General features: G+C 23.1%; 1 protein-coding gene and 1 long non-coding RNA gene across 4 annotated transcripts in view; one reads left to right on the top strand and one right to left on the bottom strand.

Annotated features, from left to right (window-relative positions):
- LOC122502759 overlaps nucleotides 1-13291 on the bottom strand; it is a 190988-nt gene that overhangs the window by 131572 nt on the left and 46125 nt on the right. The window lies entirely within an intron of this gene.
- The window catches only part of LOC122502757 (diacylglycerol kinase 1), a 212761-nt gene that overhangs the window by 161428 nt on the left and 38042 nt on the right, over nucleotides 1-13291 (top strand). The window contains exons 4-6 of one of the 3 annotated variants that reach the window (XM_043612952.1): nucleotides 2082-2216; nucleotides 2325-2538; nucleotides 6604-6765. In XM_043612952.1, the coding sequence (XP_043468887.1) occupies nucleotides 2082-2216; nucleotides 2325-2538; nucleotides 6604-6765 (511 nt within the window). Of the gene's footprint in view, nucleotides 1-2081; nucleotides 2217-2324; nucleotides 2590-6603; nucleotides 6766-13291 lie in introns of all 3 variants that reach the window. The other 2 variants (XM_043612951.1, XM_043612953.1) reach the window with 2 other exon arrangements.

Raw genomic sequence — 13291 nt, 5'->3', positions numbered from 1 at the left:
CATTTTATTACCTTTGAAAAAAATGGAATTTCTATAAATATTTTTAACTTCTCCAAAATTCAATTTCTTTAGTGTTTTCAAATCAGATTCTTGTAAATCCATTATTCGATTTTTAATAAAAATATTTAAAATAATTGCATATTTCGAGAAATATGATTAATATTATATTAAAAATAATTTAAATTCATTGAGGAGTTTTATTATCTTTGGAAATAATTGAATATCTGTAAAAAAAAGTTTGTTATATTATAAAAATAATTAAATTACTGCGAAGACATTTATAAAAAATGTGTAAATAATTGATTTCCTGTGAAATTTTTATTTTATTCATTAAAATATTTAAATGTTGGTGTAGAATTTTATTAAAAAATGGTATCTAAATAATTGAATTATTTTGGAACATTTTTCTAAAATACTAGATATTGAAAATCATTAAATTGAGGACAATATATTCTTGAAAGTAATTGAATTTTTCGAAGCATTTTATTACCTTTGAAAAAAATGGAATTTCTAAAACTATTTACAGTCGGGCCTCCGAACTGAACGCTTTCAAACTGTACGCTGTCGCCAAACTGTACGCTGGCTTTAGTTTTTAAGTGCTCCACAGTGTACGGTGGCGCTACTAAATTCAGTGCCGTATATTTGAAAATGTTGCCTTTTAAGGAAGAATCTGAGGGACAGTCAAATAAAAAGTTATTCCAATGTCATAATTTCGTAATTTAAAAAAACTAATTAAATTTTAAATTCGTCTTGTTGGAAAGACGAAGAATTTAATTTTGTATATTTAAAACGATTAAAAGTTTCATTTGAATAAAAATTACAATTTTCTGTCAATAAGAATAAACATTTGTTAAATTTTAGGTTATGTTACTTAAATCATTCATTATTGACGACAAAATTATCATTTTTATTCAAATATATATTTAAAATTTTCAAAATTTAGAAAATTAAATTCCTTACGCTTTTACCAAAAGGAATTGAAAATTTAATTTGACTTTTTTTTAAAATACTAAATTATGACATTGGACTAACTTTTGTTCCGATTGTTTATCAAATTCTTCCTTAAAATTAAAAATTTTACTGATTTAATCAAATTATTTTCTTTTTCATAATTTGGATAAATCAGTGGACTTCTTTTAATTTTATGAGGCAATACGTTTTGGTTAAAAATTGTTAATTTTTCTAACATTTATAATTTTAAGAATAGTATATATTTTTATGATTTCAATTAATTTTAAATCTAAAATTATGTATATTATAGTCCCAGACGATAAATGAGGAGCAAATTTTCAAAATTTGATAAATTCCTATTTTCTTATTATTTCGAGAAATCGAAATAAATGACTTTCCTGACATAACCACTCAGTTAATTTCAAACTAAAAAATTTGTAATATTTAATATTTGTAACAAAGTTTTTATATTTAATACGTTCTGTTTTTAATAAAACTTTCACATAATAAAGTAACTTTAAGGTTTTGGTAATTTGTTCTAATAACAAACATAAAAATTAAAAGTCAATTTGGTTATGTCAAAAAGTTTTTAAATTGAAAATTCGCTGTTAATAATTTTTTTTTTTTAATTTAGCAGGGACATGACGATTTGTGAGATATTTAAATTATTAAATTTATGTTTATCTCGATTTAAAAAAAAATATATTTATCAACTTTTGAAAACTTGCTCCTTAAATATATAAGTGTACAGTCCTGAAAATTAAATAGTGGGGATGAGTTCGTCAGCGTACAGTTTGAAATCAAGTGGAGGGGTTATTTCTGGGGTACCGTACAGTTCTGCGGCCCGACTGTATAACTTCTCCAAAATTCAACATTTTTAAAGTGCACTTTTAATAAAAATACCTGACTTTTCCCTGATTTTCCTGTGGAAATCCTTGTACACTCTGACTTGGCGATAAATCCTATCCTTGTGAATCCCACAGATGTGGCTACTTTAAAAAAGGAAAATATAAACCGCGCGAAATTCAATTTCTCCAAACACTTCGAATTTGCTCCTGAGGAAATTATTATTATTCTTTTTTTTTTACTAAAAATCATTTCTCTGATAGAAAATCTATTTTTCCTTTCAGGATATCGACTATGAAGGATTTCGAAAATTTCTCGACACGTATCTCGAGGTTACAACACCCGATGAACTTTCCCGACATCTTTTTCTATCATTTCTCAAGAAGGGTCAACGGGGAATTGACGGAAAAGCCTTCAAGGTGAGAAATTTGCTTCCAAAATTTTAAAAGGATTTATTAGTAAAAAAAAAAAAAGTAGAGAAAGAAGAAAATTAATTACACAAAACTGTTTTCTGATTTTCGTTTTAGGAAATGGCAGTATTGTCTTCCACGACGGCGTGTGCGGCAATTACGTCACACACCACATCCACCAGTAACGTGAATAGCACCGGATTACCTGGTGGGACATCTATCGAAAGTCACGGCTCATCGTTTGCTGATAAAATTCATGGTTTAACGGAAAAACTTCAAGCACTCGGTCATCATAGAAATGACAGTGAAGTCTCATCAAGAACGAGAACAGGTACAGAGACCTTTTCACAAAAACATGCAGTAGATTGCAAGAGTATTTTCCGTAAGTACTGTTTCATAATGGTTATTTACATTCTACTTTTTTTTTTTTATAGAGAATAAAACAATTGTGGATCGCAGTTACGTTCGAAATTTCGTTTTTTAATTGTCACGAAGTATAAACAGTAAAGAAATCGACCAAATATGTGAAATTCCCAGAGGGGAGGCATTCTTGCAGTCTACTGTACATTACAAAAAAAACGCATGCGCAGTTACGTTATTGTCCGGTACACACCATTAGAATTCGACTGTCGATAAACCGGTTGTACTCGGAGAGGTTTTCTACAGTTTCCCTCTCCACTGGCGAGAAAACCCATTTAGACGGGTGGTCCAGGCAAATGCGAGTACTCCTAACCTCAAAGTCGTTCTGTAGAAACGCAAAAATCAAGTTGGTATATAAGAGTGTGTGTTCTGACACTTGGCCAAGCCTCAAGTCATTTAAGAAAAAAAAAAAAAAAAAAAAAAAAAAAAACTAGGTCCGTAAAGGTCCGTAAATATATATGCTTCAAGCCAGTAAAAGTCAGTTTTTTTAAAGAAGGTCCGTAAAGTCCGTAATTTGATTGAAAAAGCAAGAAAAGTTTGTAAATAATCGTACGATATAATTTGGAGAATTTTAAAGAAATTACAAATGATTGCAGAAATTCAATTATTGGCAAAAGTAATAAAATTCTTCGCAGAAATTCAACTATATTCAAAAATTAAAAATAATTCTCCTCAAAATTTCAATTATCTTCAGAAATAATAAAATTCTTCTCTGAAATTTAAATATTTTAAAAAATTTTAATAAAATTCTTGGCAAACATTTCATTATTTTCATAAAATAATAAAAATTTCACAGGAATTCAATTATTATTTTTCAAAATTTCTATAAATTTCTTCACAATAATTCAATTATTTTCATAAATAATAAAATTTTTACAGGAATTCAATTATTTTGGTATGTATAAATAATAAAATTCATTTTAGCAATTCAATAATTTTCATAAATAATAAAACTCTCATTGCAGAATTTCCATTATTTTTAATATACAATTTTAATCCAATTCCTCGAACAATCTAATTATTCTTAAAACTTTTATTAAAATTCGTCAAAAGAATTCAATTATTTAAAAATTTGTTGATAAAATTTTTTATCAGAATTGAATTTTAAGAAACATTCAATTATTATTCAATAAATTATTTTTTTATATTTAAATAATTGAATTCTAGTAGAATTTTTTAATAAAAATTTATTTAAAAATGAATTTCAAGTTAAATTTTAGATTATAATTGAATTCTATAAGCATTATAGCGTAAATTTTTCGAAATAATTGAATTATGAAAAGGTTTTAAATTAAAATCTTTAAAAATCGGAATTTTTCATATTTTTAACTAACAATTCAGTAGAATTAATTTTTTTAAAAAAGTTTAATTGCAGATTTTTTTCGAAATTTTTTTTTCGAACATATTTAATTGAAGAATTTCCAAATAATTGAAATTTTGTAAAATTGAATTGTAAACTAATGAATTTGAAAATTCTCAAAAAACTTTTTTCCAAAATTATTAAAAACAAAGGGTTTATAGAAGAATTTTACTTTAAAAAAACTAAAAAAAAATATATAATTTTCGAGAAGTTGAAAATTATTGCAGAATTTCAATTATTTTCAATACTATTTTAAACAAATTTCTTGAAATATGTAATTCACGCTATAATATGCTTTTAATATTCATTTATAATTTAAAATTTTAGGTGAAATTCATTTTTTAATCAATTTTTATTAGAAAATTTTCCGAGAATTCAATTATTTAAATACAAAAATAAATAATTTATTAAATAATTGAATATTTCTTAAAATGGAATTTTTATGAAGAATTTTATCAAAAATTTTTAAAAACAATTGAATTTTTGTGGCAAATTTTTAAAAAAATTTTAAGAATAAATGCAATTTTCTATCATTTTATTTAAAATTTTACAAAAAATAATTGAAATTCTGCGATAAGTTTTGTTATTTGTGACGCGACCCGAAGAAAGGTACCTAAGAAGCAAAAGAATTATAGGTTGGGTTCGAGTTAGATTTATCTTGATTAAAAGTTCATTTTTAATTATTTGAATTTTAAACCAATATTAATTGAATATTTTGAATATAATGAAAACTTGAAAACCAACAATTTTTAATTAATAATTGATTCTCTTTCTGTATTTTTACTCAAAAAATTTAAAACATAACCTCAAATTTTTTCCTTCTTAGGTACCTTTCTTGGGAACGCGTCACATTTATAAAAATAATTGAATTCTTAAGAAGAATTGTACTGAAAATAATTGAATTATATAGGAAAATTTTATTAAAATTGCAATTTTATAAACTATAAATCTTATAATGAAATTTTGTCAAAATTTTTTTAAATAATAGAATTTTTAAAAAAAGTTTATTTAAATTTTTCGGAATAATTGAATATCTCAGAACTATTTCTTTAAAATTTTCTGAATATATTTGAATTTGTTCGAGAAAAATCATTTAAAAATTAAAAATAATTGAATTGGTGTGAAGAAATTTATAAAAAATTGATAAGTAATTGAATTCCTGTGAAATCTTTATTAATATTTTGTTTAAATAATTGAATTCTTTTGGAAAATTTTATTAAAATAATAGATAATTACGAATAATTAAAATGAGGAAAATTTTTGAAAATAATTGAAATTATGCCAAGAATTTTATTAAATTTTTTAAAAATAATTTAATTTCGGAGAAGAAGTTTATTATTTATAATGATAATTGAAATTTTAACGAGAATTTTTAACAATGTTTTAACATAATTAAATTTATGCGAAGAAGTTTATCACTTATGAAAATGACTTATTTGACTCGGACTGGTTATACTTTTGTCAGCAATTGGTCCGTAATTTTTTATTTTCGGTCCGTAAAGTCCGTATTTTTAAATCCTTTCACTGGTTCGAGCACTGAAAATTATATCTGTTATTTGGAAATTGGAAAGCATTTCTATTAAAGCTTTTACCAGCTTTCACATTAACGACCCTTTACACATAGAAACCAACTACCGACTGAAATTACAAATAAACCAAAATTACAAAACCGTAATTATCTACCTAATTTTATTATATTTCCATCTAATTTCGTTCGAAAATGCGTATCAAACTTTATCACAATAACCCTCGCGATTTTAACGGAAATTTGACTTAATTGACTACATAAACGTCAAACACGACAAACAAAAATTCCACTAGCCACCTAACATTTTTGATACTCGATGCGTTAATAATTAATTATTTTTTGTCGAAAAACAACAACTATTATCGATTAATAGTCACTTTAAATTGTCGAAGAAGCTTTTTACCATTATAAATTCACATCTCTTTTTTTACAAAATAAAAATTAGATTCACAAAGCAAAAATGTTTAGTTTCATCGCTTTGATCGTTAGAAGGAAAATTGAGACGTATAAAAAAGGGGGAAAAAAATTCTTTCCTTTATTTTTCAAAAAAAGAAAAAATAAATTGACGTTCGTTAAAGATACCCTTGTGATCTCATAAAACTCGCATTTGTAATCGACCCTGGACACTTTATTACCTCCATTATCGCCAATATAGCAATTCCAATATTATCGAGAAGAGAATGACCATAAATTTAAATTAATATGCAGATCCTGATATGAATATTTATTAAATTGTACTCCATTTAATAAGACTATTCTCTTTTTAATTCTATTCAGTTCTAGTATATACATATAGAATTAAACAAAAAGATTTGCGAATTATTTTCTTATTAGAATTTAAAAACATTTAGAAAACAATATTTATGAAACTAAATGCGGAGTGAGATAGCTCAGTGGTTGCACTACTGGACTCGTAAAAGCAGCAAGGTCCGGGGTTCGGTTCTCCGCGACGGTAAATTTTTTTTGAGTTTTCAGAAGGAAAATTTCTTTCTAAATTGGAATTTCGATCAAATACGTGGAATTTAATTACACTTGATGTTAAATACGAGAAAATTGGGAAACTGAAGAAAATTCTTATTTAATTTCAGGAAGTGTTCATCCAACATTAACAGTCGCTCACACATCATACAGTTGTCATGACGTACTTGAGAAGAAAAGTACAGAAAGCAGTCCGAGTCACAGTCAAATGTCACGGAACTCATCAAGAAAATCGAATAATTCACTTCTTGTTAATAATGGAAAATATGAAGGTGAGTTATTGTCGACAAAAAAAATTGGCGTCTACGCTAAGCGTAAAAAAATCTTTCTTTTTGTTTTGCAAAAAACAATTTCTGCACATTTCAATGTAAAAAATTACTCAGAAAATTGAATAAACAAGGTGAATTTAGTGATATTTTCGTCTCTAAAAATCAACACTAACTTCAGGGACATAAAAAATACTCAAATATTTTTTTTGTGACTTTCGTATCAGACGAGAAAGAAATTTTCTCAAAATAAATACAAAATAATTTATGCAAAAAACTGAAGCAAAAAACTGAAATTTATTTCAGCACTAAGATTACTACGACAGGAAAAAATTTTTAATTTAAAAATTTGATTTACATCAGTTTTATAAACAAAAAGATATTCTGGGGGAAAAAAAGGAAGGAAAATAAATTAAAATGTGTTGAGAGTGTAAAAACTGGCCGTGTGGCTTATTCAGTGATGCATATGACTCGACACTATATATCGGTTTTGATGTGAAATTCAATTTGGTCATAAAATCCGTATCTTCTCTGTATATATATATATATATGTATATGTATACACCACCAAACAACAAAATGGAAAATACTGATTCAATGCAAAAAAAAAGGGTTTACATGAGATAACTTATTCCCTCACATGTAATATAAAAGATATAATAGGAAAGAATAAGTAAAGCATACACATTATATTTCAGCTTCCTTTCATCAGATTACATTTTATATAAATTTATATATAGAGAGAGTATAAAATATAAAAGATTGAGTATATGGGGTGAGAAGTTGTAATCTCGAAATCCAATGAAGATGAAACTCCAATGCCATTAACTACATGAAATTGATCTTAGAACATTAAGAGTGTGTTACGTGCAAACATTGCTGGTTTGTAATCGATTCTATGTAGAAGTTTTCAAAGTCTATATATATCTTTGTAACAAAATATCCATATTTCACTAATATACCATAATGTTATAACACCAAAAACAACAACTAACACTTTCCCCTTTTCTCAACTATGTATTTGAAATTTTTAAATAATTAAAATCAGGGTTGACACAGCGTCAGGAAAAAGTCAGGAAATGTTGGATTGGTCAGAGAAATCAAGGAAAAATTAGGGATTTTTATTAAAAGTACTGGAAAAAATTAAATTTTTGGAATTTATAAGAAAATTCTGAATTTTCGTGTCTTTTTTGTTTGACCCATAAAATATGAAATTACATCGAATTCTAAAACAAACCTTTCAATTTTTTCTATTTCTAACAATAATTTCTTTTTAAATAACTTAATTCTTAAAGAACTATCATAAAAAACTATCATAAAATTATTACTTATAAGTTATTTAATGAATAATTTTACCAAAATTAATTCAATTTTAAAAAAGTTGCATTTACAATTTACATAAATAGATTAACTTCAAAAGGTTTCAATTTGAAATTTTATAAAATTTTAATTTTGACTGAATTTAATTATAAATTCTAAAGAAGTTAGATTTATGAAAAATTTTTTCAAACAAATTTTCAAAAGTAACAAAATTTTACGCATAAATTCAATTATGTTCACAAATTTAATAAAATTCTCGTCAAAATTTTAATTATCTTTATAAATAATAAAATTCTTCTCCAAAATTCAATTATTTTCAAAAATTTTTATATAAATCTTGATAAAATTTCAATTATTTTCAAAAACTTTCCTCAATTCAATGGTATACAATAATTACAATTTAATAAAGTTTTTTAAAAGAAATCAATTATACTGCAAAAAAATTTAACCAAATTCTAAGCAAACATTTAATCATTTTCATAGATGATAAAAATTTCACAAGAATTCATTTATTTATAAATTTTTAATAAATTTCTTTGCAAAAATTCAATTATTTTCATTAATTAATAATTATATAATTCTTCACAGAAATTTAATTAGTTTCAATACAATTTAATTCAAATTCCCCAAAAGGATTCAATTATTTTTAAAAAATTGAATAAAAATTCTTCATAAGAATTCAATTATTTAAAAATTTTTAATACAATTTCAACGAAATATCTCGAAAACATGTTAATTTTCTTTGAAAGAATTAAATTGTTTTCAATACCTACTATTTTAATAAAATTTTCCAAAAGAATTCAATTATTAAAAGAAAATTTTAATAAAATTCTACGCAGACATTTAACTAATTTCATAAATAATAAATATTACACAGGAATTCAATTATATTTACAAACTTTTTATAAATTTATTCGCAATAATTCAATTATTTTCATAAATAATATAATTTTTTACAGGGATTCAATTATTTTCGTAAATGGGTAATAATTCTTTTTAGGAATTCAATTATTTTCATAAATACTCATCGAAGAATTTTAATTACTTTAAGTACAAACTTAATCGAATTACTCGAAAAATTTAATTATTCTTAAAAATTTTATTAAAATTCGTCGAAAGAATTCAATTATTTAAAATTTTTTTATGAATTTTAAGAATTCAATTTTAAGAAACATTCAATTATTCAATAATTTATTTATTTCTGTATTTAAGTAATTGAATTCTCGTATATTTTTCTAATGAAAATTAAATTAAGATCAAAGATTTATATTAAATTTTTTAAAAATAATAAACATAAAGATAATTGAAATTTTGACAAAACTTTTATAAATTTTTGAACATAATTGAATTTCTGAGAAGAATTTATTTATTTATTTATAGTTTTTAAAAATAATTCTTTCTTTGTAAAGAATTTTATACAAATTTGTGAATACTTTTTACGTAGAATTTTATCATTTAAAAAATAATGGAATTTGTAAAAAGAATTTTATTATCTATGAAAATAATTAAATCCCTGTAAAAAAATTTTATTATAAAAATAATTGAATTATTTCAAAGAAATTTATATAACATTTGTAAATAATAGAATTACTATGAAATTTTTATTATTTTTGAAAATAATTGAATTTCTGCATAATTATTCTTAAAAATTTTATTAAAATTCGTCGAAAGAATTCAATTGTTTAAAAATTTGTTAATAAAATTTGTTATGAATTTTAAGAATTCAATTTTAAGAAACATTCAATTATTCAATAAATTATTTATTTTTGTATTTAAATAATTAAATTACAGTAGAATTTTCTAATCAAAATTGATTTAAAAATTAATTTCAGGTAAAATTGTAAATAATAATTGAATATTAAAAGCATTATACCATAATTTTTTTTAGAAATAATTGAATTTTGAGAAGGTTTCAAATTAACTCTTTGAAAGTTTGAATTTTTCATACTTTTAACGAACATTTCTGTAGAAATTAATTTTTTTGAATAAGTTTAGTTGAATGTTTTTTAAAATTAATTATTTTTATAAATAATAAAAATTATTTTTAGAAATTTGGTTATTTTTATAAATAATAAAACTCATCGCAGAATTTCAATTATTTTTAATACAATTTTAGTCGAATTCCTCGAAAAATGTAATTATTTTTTAAAAGTTGGATTAAAATTCGTCGCAAGAATTCAATTATTTAAAAATTTGATGATAAAATTATTGTTTAGGAAAATTCAATTTTAAGAAACATTTAATTATTAGATAAATTCTCATAGAATTTTCTAATAAAAATTGATTTAATAATGAATTTCAGGTAAAATTGTATATAAAAATTGAATATTAAAAGCATTATAGCGTGAATTTGTAGAAATAATTGAATTTTGAAAAGTTTCAAATTAAAATATTTGAAAATTGGAATTTTTCATACTTTTCATAGAGAATTTCTCGGATGGAATTAATTTTTTGAAAAAGTTTAATTGAATTGTTTTTTAAATTATTTGAAATTTTTATTTTCTAATTATCACTCTGTCATCTTTAATTATTATAAAACATGAAGAAATCGAAGACTCGGAGTGATCGATATGTTCATGTTTTATAATAATATTCGTATAATAATATTCATTGTTAAATTTTAAAAAGGTTTGAATTTGAAATTTTTGAAAATCTTAATTTTTTAAATTTAGAACGAGAGAACTTTGAATCAGGTGAAATTAATCAAATTTACAAAATCCCTGAAGTTGTCGACGCTGAGTATCGAAAAATGTTTTTTTCACGAAATCGAAAAAACCGCTGAAAGTTAAAAAAGCACTCTTAAAAAGTTTCTTACTTCCTAAGTGAATGAAGAACGAAGTGAAGTAAGTCCAAATTTTATCACTAAAAATAAGAAAAAATAGTTTTCGATTTTCGCCAATTTCAGGAACCTAATTTACATTTCTAAAAACCTCAAAAATTTTAATTCTACAACAGTGTGAAAATATTTTTTAAAAAATACCTTTTGTTTAGTGATGTGAATGCAGAAAAAAAAAAACTAAAGTCAGTAGAAAGAATAAACTAAATAAATAAATACCGACTGTGTGAGGTATATGAAAAATGACTATAATTTATCCTCGCAGTTATTTTTAACTGTGCGATTCAAATTTAGAGAGAGAGAGAGAGAGAGAGAGAGAGAGAACATGGAAAATTCTTGTTAGAAATCAATTTATGCGAAGTGTCACGTGTAAAGCCAAATAACTGCTCCAAGCACACGACTTTTGTTGAAGAGAGAAATTTGAAGATAGAAAGTTTTAATTGAATCCCTTTTCAATGAGACTCGAAAGGCAAAACTTTCCATGGAAGAATATAACAAACTTTTTGTTTTCACCTAACATCTTTGCCTTATTAAATTCACTTTTCAAAAATTAATTTTTTCTCTTTCTTTAAATACTAAATAATATACAAATCCTGCGACCATATATCACAATCAATAAAATTTCACAATGTCCAAAAGAAAATAAAATCCCTACAAGTAAAAAATAATTAATAATAATGAGAACAACAATAACGATATAATAATAATAGTAATAATAATAATAATTAAAATAATAATTATCAAGTGTGCAATTAAAATTTTTCAATATTTCAAAATATGCTTTTAATCTCGTAAAATTTACACACTTTATACCGCCTTGATAATTTATCCCAAATCTAATAATAGCGTATTAAAAAAAACTCAAGTAGTGTAAACACTTGCATGAAATTTAATTATAAAGAGCACTTTAGTTTGAAATTAATTCCAAGGGACGTGAACCACACCCGAGTAATTTGTTAAAAAAGCATTTGTTTTTCGCCATTAATATATGTATATTTTTCTTTTCCTTTTTAAATCTCCTCCAATAAAAATTCGTTCAAAATAAATAAACATATTTTATTCAATGACATAAAGTTTTTAAACATTTTCAGATTCGTCAGAAATTAATCAGAAAGACATATTTTATTCAAAATAACGTAAAGTTTTCAAATATTTTTGTAGAAAATTTTCTAAAATTCCAATCGATCATAGAAATCAAAATATATTTATAAGAGGTTGACACTCAATTTCATTTTGTTTTCCTAATAAAAAAAATATCAGACTGAAACAATCAGTGATTGACTCCTCTGAATTAGTTAAAAATAACTGATTGACAGTTAGAAATATATTTACTGTAACTTCTATAAAATTATTTTCATAATTTCAATTCAATTATTATTTTCTAGAATTTTTTATTAGAAATTTTCCCTAAATCAATTATTTTAAAAAATTTTTTAAAAAGTCCTTTGAGAATATTCAAAATACATTTGTTTACAATTCCATTCTATGAAAATTCGAATATTCGGAAATTCTTCAATTAAATATAATATTAGAAAATAGAAACATAAAATGATATAAGAAAATATCAATTAAACTTTTTCAAAAAAAAGTAATTTTACAGAACTGTTAGTCAAAAGTATATGAAAAATTCAAGTTTCCAAAGATTTTAATTAGAAACCTTTTCAAAATCCAATTATTTTTAAAAATTCACGCTATAATGCTTTTCATATTCAATTATTATCTACAATTTTAACTAAAATTCATTTTTAAATCAATTTCTACTGAAAATTCTACGAGAATTCTATTATTTAAATACAGAAATAACTAATTTATTAAATTATTTAATGTTTCTTAAAATTGAATTCTTAAAATTCTTAAAAAAATTTTTTCAACAAATTTTTACATAATTGAATTCTGTTAACGAATTTTAATAAAATTTTTTTAAATAATTACATTTTTTGAGAAATTCGATTAAATTTGTACTTAAAGTAATTGAAATTGTGCAATAAGTTTTTATGAAAATAATTGAATTTCTAAAAAGAATTATTACCAATTTACGAAAATAATTGAATCCCTGTAAAAAATTGCATTAATTTTTAAAATAATGGAATTATTGGGAATAAATTTATAAAAAGTTTGTAAATATAATTGAATTCCTGTGTAATTTTTATTATTTATGAAATTAGTTAAATGTCTGCGTGGAATTTCATTAAAATTTTCTTTTAATAATTGAATTCTTTTGAAAAATGGTATTAGAATAGTAGGTATTGGAAATTTTTAAAAATAATTGAAATTTTACCAAGAACTTTTTTATTTATAAAAATAATAGACATTTTGACTAGAAATTTAAAAAAATTTTAAACATACCGTCAACTGGGGCTATTTTGTGCATCCGGG

The sequence above is a fragment of the Leptopilina heterotoma genome, unplaced genomic scaffold (genome assembly GCF_015476425.1).
Source record: "Leptopilina heterotoma isolate Lh14 unplaced genomic scaffold, ASM1547642v1 Lhet_237, whole genome shotgun sequence".
Taxonomy (NCBI): domain Eukaryota; kingdom Metazoa; phylum Arthropoda; class Insecta; order Hymenoptera; family Figitidae; genus Leptopilina; species Leptopilina heterotoma.
This window is presented reverse-complemented; position numbering and strand designations above follow the sequence as displayed.